The sequence below is a fragment of the Symphalangus syndactylus genome, chromosome 16 (genome assembly GCF_028878055.3).
Source record: "Symphalangus syndactylus isolate Jambi chromosome 16, NHGRI_mSymSyn1-v2.1_pri, whole genome shotgun sequence".
Classification (NCBI taxonomy): domain Eukaryota; kingdom Metazoa; phylum Chordata; class Mammalia; order Primates; family Hylobatidae; genus Symphalangus; species Symphalangus syndactylus.
Window position 1 is genome coordinate 61,430,561 of NC_072438.2, and position 15,580 is coordinate 61,446,140.

Below are 15,580 nucleotides of genomic sequence, written 5' to 3' on the forward strand. Positions count from 1 at the left end.
TCTTTGTTCATTATATCCTTTCATGTTTACTTTTTTTTTAAAAAAAAAAAAAAGGGTCTCACTTTGTTCCCCTAGCTGGTATGTAGTCAGTGGCGTGATCACAGCTCGCTGCAGCCACAACCTTGCCAGGCTCAGGTGATCCTCCTACCTCAGCTCCTGAGTAGCTGGGACCACAGGCATGCACTACCACGCCCAGCTAATTTTTGTATTTTTTGTAGAGGGGGTTTCACCATGTTGCCCAGGCTGGTTGTGAACTCCTGGGCACAAGCTATCCATCCACCTCAGCCTTCCAAAGTGCTGGGATTACAGGCGTAAGCCACTGGGCCTGGCCTAATGTTTTCTTAATACTTCTCAGGAGAAATTTTAATACTAGGAATGGCTCCTCAGCAATTGATTTGTTCTCGTCCTCTAACAAGGAATAATGTAACTGAATACTCTTTTTCTTTGAACTAGGTGCACTTAGGGCTAGATTTAGCACATCTACTATAGACCTTATGGTATGCGTTTTTGGCTATCATACTTCTAACTTGAAATGATTATCTCCTTATTCCACCAATTTATTTATTTCCACCTATTTCCTTAAACAGTATTATGTTAATCTTTGTAAGCCAAACCCTTTGTAGGATAAGGCTTGGTACAAACAATAACTTGAATCCAACAAAACAGTTTATAAGGATCCAGATCCTTAAAAAGCTGTCTAGACTTATTACATACCAAAGATGCTACTTTAATATTAGCAGTTTTAACACATGAACAGAAAATCAAAGTCAAATGAAAGAACAATCAGTATCCAGAAAAATTTTTTATAGATCCTTAAATATTCTTAATTCTTCTGAAGAACTCTTGTTCTTCATGGCATGACACATACTATAAGTTCTTCACTAACAGAATGAACATGATTGAATATGACTATCTGAAACCCATTAAAGAAATTAAGTACCTGACTTCAAGGGCTTTGATAGCTTCTAGCATTTGTAGAAACTCTGCTGCTTTCCATACATCATTGGCTTCTTCTTCTCCTTGTATCATTAATTTTGCTGTATATGTGAACTCAATTAAATGGCGAAAGGCCATTTTACTAACACCTGTAAAGAAGATGTACATTAGAGCATGTAATCATATTGACTCAAATCTTACAATGTTTAGTAAAGAAAGAAAAAGCCCAGGGCTTGGAGCTTGATGAGTATTTATTTTTGAAAACTATTTTCTGGAAGAATTCTCATTAGCAATACAATAATATTACAGCCAAATTTCAGCACTACCTAGCTGGAAAATCTTAAACTACTTTAATATTTTTCCGGAAGATTTCCTGAGGCTCTTGGAGAACAGTAAGATTCTATCACTCAAATATATGAATTGGCTATTACATGTCAGACATGCTACATTTCTTGCCAGGGAGATTACAGCTGTGCCAACTCAGCTCCAAAATCTTCAATAGCTTTTCACAACTTAGCAAACAAAATTTAGTACCTCTCTGACTTTATTTCAAGGCCCTTCACATTATTTTCCAATTTAGCTTCCAAATTTTAAACGACATCACACACACACTATATACTATTTCTCAAACAAACCCTGCACTAATAGCTGACTTGCCTTTATTTATTTGAGATGGAGTTTCACTCTTGTTGCTCAGGCTGGAGTGCAACAGCGTGATCTTGGCTCACAACCTCTGCCTCCCAGATTCAAGAGATTCTCCTGCCTCAACCTCCTGAGCTGCTGGGATTATAGGCAGGTACCACCACACCTGGCTAATTTTGAACTTTTAGTAGAGATGGGGTTTCTCCATGTTGGTCAGGCTGGTCTCAAACTCCCGACCTCAGGTGATCTGCCCGCTCAGCCTCCCGAAGTGCTGGGATTACAGGCGTGAGCCACCGCGCCCAGCCTGACTTGCCTTTATTAATACCCTCCTAGTTGGATGCTTAATCATTTTATCTCTGGTTATACTCATCCTACCACCCACCCCTTAAAGGTCCAACTTTAATATCACATGTTCAATGAAACCTTTTAACATTTATTGTAATAAGAACATGAGATCTACCCACGTAACACATTTTTAAGTGTACACTATTGTTGACTCTAGGTACAATGTTGCACAGACCTCTAGTTTATTCATCTTGCTCAACTGAAACTTTATGCCCGCTGATTGGTAACTCCCCATTTCCTCCTCCCTCCCAGCCCCTAGCAACCCCTATTCCACTCTTTCAATCTATTTGAGATAGCTCATATGACTGAAAGTGACTATTTTAGATTCCTCATATAAATGGAAATATGCAGTGTATGTCTTTGTGACTGGCTTATTTCACTTAGCATAATGTCCTCAAGGTTCATCCATGTGGTTGCATATGCAGAATATCCTTGTTCTTAAGAGCTGAATAGTATTCCATTGGATACATATACTACATTTTCTTTATCCATTAATCTGTTGATGAATATTTATTTCCTCTTGTGGCTATTGTAAATAGTGCTGCAATGAACATAGGACTGCTAAAACTTCAAGATCCTGATTTCAGTTCTTTTGGATAAATGTTCAGCAAGTGGGATTGCTGAACTTTATGGTATTTTAATTTTTTAAGGAACATTCATACTGTTTTCCATAATGGCTGCACCTATTCCTGCCAACATTGTGCAAGGATTCCAATTTATTTATATCCTCACCAATACTAGTTGTCTTTTTTTTTTTTTGATAGCCATCCTGGAAGGTGTGAAGTGACTGATACCTCATAGTGGTTTTGATTTGCATTTCCTTAATGACTAGTGACACTGACCATTTTTTTCATGTATCTGTTGGCCATCTGTATGCTCTTTTTGGAGAAATGTCTATTCAAGTTCTTAGCACATTTAAAAAAACATTTTTAATTTAATTTTTTTCTGCATCATTTGGACTGTTTTTAATTGGGCAGATATTTTTTACTATCAGTTGTGGGAGTTTCTTATATATTTTTGGGATTCATTCCTTATCATTTATTTGGTTTTGCAAATATTTTCTCCCATTCCTTAGATTTCCTTTTCACTCAGTTGTTTCCTTTGCTGTACAGAAGCTTTTTAGTTTGATGTAATCCCACCTGTCTTATTTTCTGTTGTTGGCTGTGCTTTTGATGTCACATCCCCGAAATCACTAAGAATGATGTTGTGAAGCTTCCCCTCATGTTTTCTTCCAGGAGATTTACATTTTTTGATCTTATGTCTAAGTCTCCAATTCATTTTGAGTTTTTTTCTTTTTATGGTAGAGGATAGGGGTCCAATTTCATCTTTTTTCATGTGAATACCTAGTCCTTCCAACATCATTTGTTGCAGAAAACATTCCTTCCTTATTGTGCATTCTTGGCATCCTTGAAGATCAGTTGACCATATTATCTGCATGTTTTCATTTGTGGGCTCTTTATTCTGCTCCATTGGTTTTTATGTCTCTTTAAGCTAGTCCTATACTGTTTTGGTTATTGTAGCTCTGTAAAATACTTTGGTATCAAGAAGTATGATGTTGGCTGGGCGCAGTGGCTCATGCCTGTAATCCCAGCACCTTGGGAGGCCAAGGCTGGTGGGTCACCTGAGGTCAGGAGTTCGAGATCAGCCTGGTCGATATGGTGAAACTCCGTCTCTACTTAAAAAAAAAAAAGAAAAGAAAAAAGAAAAAAAATTAGCTGGGGGCGGTGGCACGCACCTGTAATCCCAGCTACTTGGGAGGCTAAGGCAAGAGAATCACATGAACTGGGGAGGCCGAGGCTGCAGTGGGCCAAGATTACACTACTGCACTTCAGCCTGGGAAACAGAGTAAGAGTTCCTCAAAAAAAAAAAAAAAAAAAAAATGATGCCTCTAGCTTTGTTCTTTCTCAAGACTGATTTGGCTAGTCCATGATTTTCTGTGGTTCCGTATGAATTTTAGAACTGCTTTTCCTCTTTCCATAAAACAAAAAAAAAATTCCATCAGGATTTTGAGAGGGATTGTATTGAATCTGTAGCCCACTTTCTGTAACACAGGCTGGATATCCCTCATATGAAAAGCTTGGGATCACAACTGTTTTGGATTTTGAAATATTTGCATTATACTTGACACAGGTTGAGCATCCCAAATCTGAAAATCCGAAATCCAAAATGCTCCAACAAGCATTTCCTTTGAGTCATGTTGATGCTCAGAAAGTTTCAAATTTTATAGCAGTCCATTTTTTTTTTTTTTTTTTTTTTTGAGACCAAGTCTCACTCTGTTGCCCAAGCTGGAGTACAGAGGTGCGATCTCAGCAACCTCCACCTCCCGGGTTCAAGTGATTCTCCTTCCTCAGCCTCCCGAGTAGCCGGGACTACAGGCACACCACCATGCCCCGCTAATTTTTGTATTTTTAGTAGAGAGAGGATTTCACTACATTGGCCAGCTGGTCTTGAACTCCTGACCTTGTGATATGCCCGCCTCGGCCTCCCAAAGTGCTGGGATTGTAGGCGTGAGCCACTGCACCTGGCACTGCACCTGGCAAGCAGTTCAGATTTTCAAATTTGAGATGCTCAATCTGTATGGACAATTTAACAATACTAAGTGTTCTAAATTCATGAAGATCTATTAAGTGTCTTTAGTTTCTTTTTTCTTTCTTGAGACGGAGTCTCACTCTGTCGCCCAGGCTCGAGTGCAGTGGTGCAATCTAGGCTCACTGCAACCTCAGCCTCCTGAGTAGCTGGGACTACAGGAATGGGCCACCATACCCAGCTAATTTTTGTATTTTTTTTCAGAAGAGACAGGGTTTCATCATGTTGTTCAGGCTGGTCTTGAACTCCTGACCTCAAGCAATGCACCCGCCTCCGCCTCCCAAAGTGCTGGGATTACAAGCGTGAGCCACACTGTGCCCAGCCCCATTTCTTTCATGTTTTATGGTTCTCATATTGCATGTCTCTCACCTAGGAAGGTGAAAGGTTAAGCCTATTCCTAGTTACTTTATTCTTTATGGTGTCAATATAAATGGAATTGTTCTCCTAATTTCCTTTCCAGATAGTACACTGTTAGTGTATAAAAATGCAACTGATGGCCGGGCGCAGTGGCTCACGCCTATAATCCCAGCACTTTGGGAGGCCGAGGTGGGTGTATCACCTGAGGTCCAGAGTTCGAGACCAGCCTCAACATGAAGAAACTCCGTCTCTACTAAAGATACAAAATTAGCCGGGCGTGGTGGTGCATGCCTGTAATCCCAGCTACTCAGGAGGCTGAGGCAGGACAATAGCTTGAACCTGGGAGGCCGAGGTTGTGGTAAGCCGAGATCGCGCCACTGCACTCCAGCCTGGGCAACAAGAGCAAAACTCGGTCTCAAAAAAAAAAAAAAAAAAAAAAAAACGCAACTGATGGCTGGGCGTGGTGGCTCAGGCCTGCAATCCAACACTTTGGGAGGCTCAGGCGGATGGATCACCTGAGGTCAGAAGTTCGAGACCAGCCTGGCCAAAATGATGAAACCTTGTCTATAGTAAAAATACAAAAAAATTAGCTGGGTGTGATGGGGGGCGCCTGTAATTCCAGCTACTCAGGAGGGTGAGGCAGGAGAATCACTGAACCCAGGAGGTGGAGGTTGCAGTGAGCCGAGGTCACACCACTGCACTCCAGCCTGGGCAACAAGAGTGAAACTCCATCTCCCAAAAAAAAAAAAAAAAAAAAGCAACTGACTTTTGTATGCTGATTTGGTACCCTGCAACTTTACTAAATTTATTAGTTCTGGTAGTTTTTTGTGTCGTCTTTAAAGTTTTCTATATATAAGATGTCATCTGCAAAAAGAGATTGATTTCTTCCTTTCTTACTTGGATGGCATTTACTTCTTTTTCTTGCCTGATTGTTCTAGAGAGGATTTCCAGTACTATATTGAAGTGATAAGAGTAGGCATCCTTGTCTTGTTCCTTGATCTTAGAGAAAAAAGTGTCAGTTTTTCACCGTTGAGTATGCTAGCTGTGGGCCTTTATTATGTGGAGATAATTTCCTTCTATTCCTCATTGGTTCAAGAGTTTTTCCTGGGAAAGGGTATTAAATTTTCTTCAAGGCTTTTTCTTCATCTATTGAGATGCTCATGTCATTTTGCTTCTTTATTGTTAGTATGGTACATCACATTAACTAATTTTCGTATGTTGAACTATCCTTGCATCCTAAGGATAAATCTCAGTCATGGAATATGATACCTGTACCTTGCTGTTAGAATCGGTCTGCTAGTATTTCACCGCAAAGTTTTGCATCTATATTCATCAAGTATATTGGGCTATAGTTTTCTTTTTTGTGGCCTGTCTTGCTTTGGTACTGGGGTAATGCTGGCCTACCAATGAATTTGGAAATACTCCTTCCTCTTCGGTTTTTTTGGAAGGCTGTGAGAAGGACTGGCATTAATTTTTCTTTTAACATTTCATTGAATTAATCAATGAAGCCATCTTGTCCTATGCTTTTCTTTGTTGGAAGGTTTCTGACAACTGATACAAGCTCTACAGCAGTTGTAGGTCTGTTCACACTTTCTATTCCTTCATTATTTAATTCATTTATGCCTAGTGTTCCATTATTTGAACGCTAAGCATGTGGGAGTTATTAATATTCTACTGCTTCAGGTCATCACCAAGGTCTGATTTTTCAAATTCAAAAAACTGCGATTTCAGGCATAAATGGGTTAACCATTAAACATTCTTTAATTCTCCAAGGTTCAACTCTGTAAACTCTGTACCCATTCTGATAATGACAATTCATGGACATCTCTTGACTGTAAACTACTTGAGGAAAGTGATTTTTGATCTGTATACTCACATCACAGTACCTAACAGTGCTTCCTAAAAATGCAAGAACACAAAGCAGGAATAAATGAATAAATACTAAAGTCACCTTCTTTTCTTTCTTTTTTCGAGATGGAATTTCTCACTGTTGCCTGGGCTAGAGTGAAATGGCGTGATCTCAGCTCACTGCAACCTCCGCCTCCCCGGATCTAAACGATTCTCCTGCCTCAGGCTCCTGAGTAGCTGAGATTACAGGTGCCCACCACCACGCCTGGCTAATTTTTTGTATTTTTAGTAGAGATGGGGTTTCACTATGTTGGCCACGCTGGTCTCAAACTCCTGACCTAATGATCCGTCCGCCTCGGCCTCCCAAAGTGCTGGGATTAGAGGTGTGAGCCACCACACCAGGCCTAAAGTCACTTTCAAAATTATGCATTTATCATTGATACTTTTGACGGTTTTGTGTTTAAAATTTAGTCCTAAAGTGATACTCTGTTTCTTTATATCTCTCAATGCTATATATTATTGGTTCAGTCTGCTAATGAAAGGCTATGAGACACTATTAAGAAAAACAAAATCTACATTTAACATAGATTTTAGGCTAAGAAATGCCCAAGTCCAAACTGCACACAATAGGTAAAACTGCAATTCACAAAAATATGTTTTTCCCATCTGTTTTACACATCTGAATGCAGCCCTCAGGACAACACTAAGAATGCTGGTGGAATATCATTTAAGTGTTCAAAGCGGCATCTTCTATTTGTGTAAAGAAAGGTTCCTGGCCGGGCGCAGTAGCTCACGCCTGTAATCCCAGCACTTTGGGAGGACGAGGTGGGCAGATAACTTGAGGTCAGGAGTTCGAGACCACCCTGGCAAACATGGTGAAACACCAACTCCACCAAAAATATAACAAAACTAGCCAGGTGTGGTAGCGCGTGCCTGTAATCCCAGCTACTGGGGAGGCTGATGCAGGAGAGTCGCTTGAACCCAGGAGGTGAAGGTTGCAGTGAGCCGAGATCATGCCACTGCAATCTAGGCTGGGCAACAGAGCGAGACTCTGTCTCAAAAAAAAAAAAAAAAAAAAAAGAAAAGAAAGGATACCATTCAGGAAGTTAGAACTTTCATGTTTTACTCACAGCTCTTCCATGAACTGAGTGAGCTGGGGCAATTCAGAACCTCTGAGCCTCAGCAAACTCATTTTCAAAACGTCTAAAAGCAATCTGAATATTGAGAAACACCATAAAATATAAAAAGACCGAGTTACACTACCAAATAAGCAAACAAAAATAACTGGACTCACTAAGGGCTAGTTTTATTTGGTTCCCTTTGTATTTTTTCTCCTTGTTGCTTTCATTTATTCTTTAGTATATGACAGTAGCCCAAGGAAAACACAACTAGCTTTTGCTGTCTTTCAGAAGTTTTGCCCAAAAGTTTAAAAACACAAGAAAAATCCTTTTTAAAAACAATGTGTAAATGTTTCCAAAGTAGAATGAAATTTTGATTTTTAATCTAACACACATACATAACACTTACTATATATATAAAAAGCAAGGCTCTAAATACTTTACAAGCATTAACTCACTTAATCCTCATAACAACTCTATAAAGTGATAAAACCCAGATGGTCTGACTCCTAAGTCTACGACAAAGATTTTAAATACGATACTAACAGGATAAAAACTTCAAACTTTTCCTTCTTGCTTGGAAAAGTTTGAAGATACATGTTCTCATTCACTATAGGTTCACAATCTCTTACTCATAATTCTAAAGTCCCCCCATTTTTTTTTTTTTGTACACACGCACGTATGCCTACCCATGTTATTCTCTGGTGGTAGGATGGGTGAATTACTGCTTATTCTTCCAATTTACATCTTGACCTTTATTAATATTTTTACCAGAAAGACTTTGCTGAACTCTTGAGGGAACCATATGCTAAGGATGTAAACTATATTAGCTAGAAAATCTTAATACCACCAGGATTCTCAAATATATCAGAATTTCATGATTGTTCCTCTGCTTTCCTGCTCAAGTCCAAACACTTGTTGATAATCTTTTGAGGGGGATCTTCCACTTGGAGAAAAGTTCGTATGCCATGTCAACACAAAAGTGGTCAAAAAATGTGATAAGGGCCAGGTGCGGTAGCTCACGCCTGTAATCCCAGCACTTTGGGAGGCCAAGGAGGCCTCCTGAGGTCAGGAGTTCGAGACCAGCCTAGCTAAAATGGTGAAACCCCATTTCTGCTAAAAATACAAAAAATTAGCCGGGTGTGGTGGTGCACGCCTGTAATCCCAGTTACTCCATAGGCTGAGGCAGGACAATCGCTTGAACCTGGGTGGTAGAGGTTGCAGTGAGCCGAGATCGCGCCATTGCACTCCAGCTTGGGCAACAAGAGCGAAACTCCATCTCAAAATAAAAAAAGTGGTAAGCTTGGAGGCTGGGCGCTGTGGCTCACACCTGTAATCCCAGCACTCTGGGAGGCCAAGGCGGGCAGATCACCTGAGGTCAAGAGTTCAAGACTAGCCTGGCCAACAAGGTGAAACCCCATCTGTGTTAAAAATACAAAAATTAGCCAGGTGTAGTAGTGAGCTCCTGTAATCCCAGCTACTCAGGAGGCTGAGGCAGGAGAATCACCTGAACCCGGGAGACGGAGGTTGCAATGAGCTGAGATTGTGCCACTGCACTCCAGCCTGGGCGGCAGAGTGAGGCTCCATCTCGAAAAACAAAATAGCCGGGCGTGGTGGCTCATGCCTATAATCCCAGCAGTCTGGGAGGCCGAGGCGGGTGGATCACCTGAGATCGGGAGTTCGAGATCAGCCTGACCAACATGGAGAAATCCCATCTCTACTAAAAATACAAAAAATTAGCCGGGCGTGGTGGCGCATGCCTATAATCCCAGCTACTCGACAGGCTGAGGCAAGACAATCGCTTGAACCCGGGAGGCAGAGGTTGCGGTGAGCCGAGATCACACCATTGCACTCCAGCCTGGGCAACAAGAGCAAAACGCTGTCTCAAAAAAAATAAAAATAAAAATTAACAAATGTGGTAAAAGAATCGAACCATCAACCACTTCAAAACTTTTCTCATTTAACAACCAGCACTATTAACGTTCAGGAAAACTAATTTTGATGGTAGGAGAAGAAAGTTATCAAAGCAAAATTATCATTTTGAATCTGCTCTTACTCTTATATTACTCATCTCACAATATGTATACATTATTTCTCTCCCTCACCACCATACTGAATCAATGACAAATCTTTTTGATTTTGTTTTATTATCTCTCAGCCACATTGCCTCTACCTTCCTGTATCTTTTTTTTTTTTTTTTTTTTTGGAGACAGAGTCTGGCTCTATCGCCCAGGCTGGAGTGCAGTGGCCCCATCTCGGCTCACTGCAATCTTCACCTCTCGGGTTCAACCAATTGTCCTGCCTCAGCCTCCCCAGTAGCTGGGACTACAGGCACATGCTGCCATGCCCAGCTAGTTTCTGTATTTTCAGTAGAGACAGGGTTTCACCGTGTTGCCCAGGCTGGTCTCAAACTCCTGAGCTCAGGCAATTTGCCCGCCTCGACCTCCCAAAGTGCTGGGATTACAGGCATGAGCGACCGTGCCTGGCCTCCCATTTCTCTTAAAACCAGAAGTTTCAGCTGGGTGTGGTGGCTCATGCCTCTAATCCCAGCACTTTGGGAGGCCGAGGCAGGCGGATCACGAGGTCAGGAGTTTGAGGCCAGCTTGACTAACATGGTGAAACCCCGCCGTCTCTACTAAAAATACAAAAAGTAGCTGGGCGTGGTGGCACGCACCTGTAATCCCACCCACTCGGGAGGCTGAGGCAGGAGAATCGCTTGAACCCAGGAGGCAGAGGTTGTAGTGATCCAAGATTGTGCCACTGCACTCCAGCCTGGGTGACAGAGCAAGACTCCATCTCAAACAAACAAACAAAAAAAGAAGTTTCTCCATAAATCTGGCAGCAAAATTTGATCTCAACTGACATGAGGCTATGTCGTCTTTATCCCACTTATAGTGAATACTAATATGCTATGCCGCTAAACTATTAGTATTTGTATTATGTTTCTCATTACCCTTAAAAAAATTCTAAAATCTGGAATGTTGAGAAGTATGTCTGGCCTCCGAGAAGATTTGAATAAGGAATTGTGGACCTAGCTCCCTGTCTTGACTGTTAAGAATCACCTACAGACTAAATAAAGTATTGGTACCAAGGGCTGGGTGTGGTGGTTCATGTCTGTAATCCTAGCACTTATGGGAGGCCAAGGCAGGAGCATTGCTTAAGGCCGGTAGTTCAAGACCAGCATGGGCAAAGTAGTGAGATCTGTTCTCTACAAAAAATACAAAAACTAGGCTGGGCATGGTGGCTCATGCCTGCAATACCAGCACTTTGGGAGGCTGAAGCAGGCAGATCATTTTAGGTCAGGAGTTTGAGACCAGCCTGGCCAACATGGTGAAACCCTGTCTCTACTAAAAATACAAAAAATATTAGCTGGGCGTGGTGGTGGGAGCCTTAATTTCAGCTACTTGGGAGGCTGAGGCATGAGAATTGCTTGAACCCGGGAGGCGGAGGTTGCAGTGAGCCAAGATCACACCACACTGCACCCCAACCTGGACAACAGAGTGATACTCCATCTCGAAAATAGTAACAATAATAAATAATAAATGAAAATACAAAAACTAGCTGGCCTTGGTGGTATGTGCCTGTAGTTAGAAAGCTGAGGTGAGAGGACTGCTTGAACTCAGGAGGTCAAAGCTGCAATGAGCCATGATGGTACACTGTACTCCAGCCTGGGTGACAGAGCAAGATCCTGTCTCCAAAAAGAAAGTACTGGTACCTGATCTTTGGAATCAAAACTGGGATAAATATCTGGGTTTTTGTTTTTTTATTATGAGCACCCCAGGTGCTTTTTTTTTTTTTTTTTGAGATGGAGTCTCGCTCTGTCGCCTAGGCTGGAGTGCAGTGGCGCCATCTCAGCTCACTGCAAGCTCGCCTCCCAGGTTCACACCATTCTCCTGCCTCAGCCTCCCAAGTAGCTGGGACTACAGCTGCCCGCCACCATGCCCAGCTCATTTTTTTTGTATTTTTAGTACAGACGGGGTTTCACCCTGTTAGCCAGGATGATCTCGATCTCCTGACCTCATGATCCGCCTGCCTCGGCCTCCCAAAGTGCTGGGATTACAGGCATGAGCCACCGCGCCTGGCCCCCAGGTGCTTCTTACTTATATGACCAGCCCAACACTGTCCTAGGAACAAACCAGTGACCTAATTAGCTAACATGAACCAAACTGATAACACTTGCCCAGCTAAATGAAGTGATGGTAGATACATAATAATTATACGTCTATCAAGACTAGTTTGGTAACTTAACAAATCTCAGCAATCCCTTACTCCCTTCATAACAGAAGTGTGCAGAATACAACTTTTCTAAGAGAGTATCTAAGGAAAATGTTAAAGTGAACAACTGAATCTGAGTCTTCTCCCTGACAGAAATGCTTAGAAAGGAGTAAAAGGGGGCAGCATTCTGGCATTACTCTAGACTCAGGGAATCCCTGCAACTGGTGGAAAACTCCTACTCAAAAAAGATGTATAAACACGTACTACAAGGATGTTTTGTTCTTGATAGCAGGGGCTAAAATTTCTGGACACTATGGTAGAGCTGCTGTTACAGAGAAACTAAGTGCCATGGATCTGTGGTTTCAGGTGAAGTAGATAAAGAATGAATTTAGAAAACTGGAGGTTCGGGTTAGAAGGTTGTGTGTTCTGAACAAAAAAATGAATGTCTGCTGAAGATTTTATATGGTGTGAATCCAAGCCACAAAGCTGAGCTGGGATCTAATTAGCTTCAATAGCAACAAATCTGATTTGAAGTCAAAGATGAACCTGTGGTTCTCATCAAAGGTAACTTACTTTAACCAGGAACACAGAAAACACGGAGGGTGAGCTCAGCTTGCACCTAATGAGTTTATACTCATAGAGAATATTACAATCTAAATTTATATACACGTCATTTGCTTTTACGCAATCCTGTAAGACAGTGGTCCCCAACATTGACTGCACACTAGAATCATGCTAGGGCAGTGCTGCTCAAATTTTACTGTGCGTAGGCATCATCTGGGGATCTTGTTCCAATTCAGCAGGTCTGGAATGGAACCTGAGTCTACATTTCTAACAAGTTTCCAAATGATCCCCATGTAGTGGTCCTCAGACCAAAACCTACATAAGCAAGAACCTAGAGAATTTTTAAATATAGTTGCCTGGATCCCACTCCTGAAAGACTTTTAATTATCTGGAGATACAACCTGGGCATTTATATTTGTAATAGCTTCGCTGGTGTCTCTAATGCCCATCTAATGTGCCATGCTAAAAGTCATTATTTATATTTTACGAGTGGGGGATGGGGTCCCAGTTCTAGCTAAGACGGAGAAAGCACCATTCCACCCTATCTTGTCCATTGATTACTACTAAAAATCCTGGAAAGAATACATAAAGCAAATATACAAGAACTCTGAAAAGTTAAGTTGAAGCAAGCAGACTGGGAAGAGAAATCAAAACTCAAAACCGCAGTGAGTTTCCTGGTTTGTTTCTCCCACATATGTCAGCTTAGACTTGAGGACAGCCCAAATCTCATTAACTGTGCAGTGAGTGAAGACAAAGTTCCAAGAGAAACTCCTTCTGGCTAGAGAACCAGAAAAGATGATGAGTGGGAGAGGGACAATGGGGAGGGGTGGGTATCTGGTAATTTTTCTTCTCTCTTAGCTCTGCCTCAAGGCAAGCCCCAATCCTGAGTCTGCACACCTATGGCTGGTGGCTGTCTCCTAAACTCTAAAAGAAAGTTCTTCTGACAAAAGAACTAGGAAAAAGACGACGATCAGAAGAATATAGAAGACGGAATTCATTTTATTTTTTTCTCTAACTTTTCTCTCTCTCCATTTTGTCCAGGAAATGAGCCCCTCTACAGAAAACATATGAAAGCACAAAGTTAAAATCCCAGTTTTCTCACCAAAGAACCACGAAAAGAAACTCTTGGGAGCTGGCCGGGCGCGGTGGCTCACACTTGTAATCCTAGCACTTTGGGAGGCCGAGGCGGGCGGATCATGAGGTCAGGAGATCGAGACCATGGTGAAACCCCATCTCTACTAAAAATACAAAAAAAATTAGCCGGGCGTGGTGGCGGGCTCCTGTAGTCCCAGCTGCTCGGGAGGCTGAGGCAGGAGAATGGTGTGAACCCGCGAGGCGGAGCTTGCAGTGAGCTGAGATTGCGCCACTGCACTCCAGCCTGGGCGACAAAGCGAGACTCCGTCTCAAAAAAAAAAAAAAAAAAAAAGAAAAAGAAACTCTTGGGAGCCTGTGTATAACGGAAGTCATGGAGAGGAGAAACGTCCTCTGAATTTGTGTATACAATCTCAAGTTTACCACCAAGATGCCCATGTGTGAACTGACCCAAGGCAGCAGAGCAAAGGTGTTGAGAACTGCACAATGGCATGGATGGCACACCTGGGACCTAAACGGCAATACAAACATTTTGAAAACTAAGTTCAAACTGGATCCACAGCCCACAGAGGCAGTCTGAACCTAACCAGGTTAACTGCCCGCTAAAGCAAAACCAAAAAACCAAAAATATTTTCCAGAGGATTTTAACAGTATCCAGTTTTGTAACAAAATATTCAAATGTCCATGACATACTCCAAAATTACGTGACATGAAAAATAAGGAAGCCAAGATGTCTAAGGTCACACAACACACAAACAGTTAGAGCCAGGGCTAAAACTCAGTTTTCTAACTAACCATATGCCCAGGGCCTTTCTCCACAGCCAGGTGACCTTGCTAGACAGTACAGTAACCCCAAAGTTAAGGGCTTAAGATACTGAGCCAAATTAATTATTTAAACCTGAATCTGACCAAATGACAGAAATAAAGTGTGTGTCTGTTTTGCTTTCTTATCTATCTAGAGTTCAAATACTGAAGACTTATGCGTGCCACAGACCTAAATCTCAAGGTGACTAGTCTTCAGAAGACCAGGCTCTACTTCTACTTCTCCAGGTAATGTGTGCTCATTCTACTAGCAACAAATATTCCAGCTTGGGCCACTTTTTCTTTTTCTTTTTTTTTTTTTTTGAGACAGAGTTTCACTCTTGTTGCCCAGGCTGGAGTGCAATGGCGTGACTCGGCTCGCTACAACCTCCGCCTCCCAGGTTCAAGCGATTCTCCTGCCTTGGCCCTCCTGAGTAGCTGGGATTACAGGTGCCCGCTACTACGCCTGGCTAATTTTATATTTTTAGTAGAGACGGGGTTTCACCATGTTGGTCAGGCTGGTCTGGAACTCTTGACCTCAGGTGAACCGCCCGCCTTGGCCTCCCAAAGTGCTGGCATTACAGGCATGGGCCACCGCATCCGGCCAGGCCACTTATTTTTTAAGACTTAAAAATTCTGCTCAGACTTGGCCAGTCATGGTGGCTCACGCTTGTAATCCCAGCACTTTGGGAGGAAGAGGCGGGTAGATCACCTGAGGTGGGGAATTCGAGACCAGCCTGATCACGCCATTGCACTCCAGCCTGGGTAACAAGAGCTAAAATCCATCTCCAAAAAAAAGAAAAAAAAAAAAATTCTGCTCAGACTCAAAACTCCTCTTTGAAATCTTTCCTCTCTAAGGAAGACCAAACCACTCATTCTCCCTTTTCAGTGGTACCATTTCACAGTAATAGTCTTTGCAATACTTTTTGTACTCCTTTATTTGCCTGTTGCTCACCTGCTATGAAATTTTCCGACTTCTTTAAGGGACATCTTATTCATTAATTCTTCATCTCCTGGGTCCTAACATAGTACATAATATATTATAGGTATTCAATATGATAAATTGACTTTTTTTT

The 15,580-nt window shown here is 41.9% G+C and overlaps 1 protein-coding gene and 1 long non-coding RNA gene across 17 annotated transcripts in view; one reads left to right on the forward strand and one right to left on the reverse strand.

The window, feature by feature from the left end:
- The window catches only part of LOC129465007 (uncharacterized), a 70,454-nt gene that overhangs the window by 53,160 nt on the left and 1,714 nt on the right, over positions 1–15,580 (forward strand). Inside the window, exon 2 of the long non-coding RNA XR_008651823.2 lies at positions 14,663–14,753. This is a non-coding gene — a long non-coding RNA (uncharacterized lncRNA). The remainder of the gene's footprint in view (positions 1–14,662; positions 14,754–15,580) is intronic.
- ZNF131 (zinc finger protein 131) overlaps positions 1–15,580 on the reverse strand; it is a 105,779-nt gene that overhangs the window by 36,204 nt on the left and 53,995 nt on the right. For 12 of the 16 annotated variants that reach the window (XM_055246606.2, XM_055246605.2, XM_063619865.1 and 9 more), the window contains one exon: positions 941–1,085. The exons of 1 other annotated variant lie outside the window; for it this stretch is intronic. In XM_055246606.2, the coding sequence (XP_055102581.2) occupies positions 941–1,085 (145 nt within the window). Of the gene's footprint in view, positions 1–940; positions 1,086–3,062; positions 4,467–13,713; positions 13,865–15,459; positions 15,525–15,580 lie in introns of those variants that run through there. 3 more of the 16 variants (XM_063619870.1, XM_063619868.1, XM_055246612.2) reach the window with 3 other exon arrangements.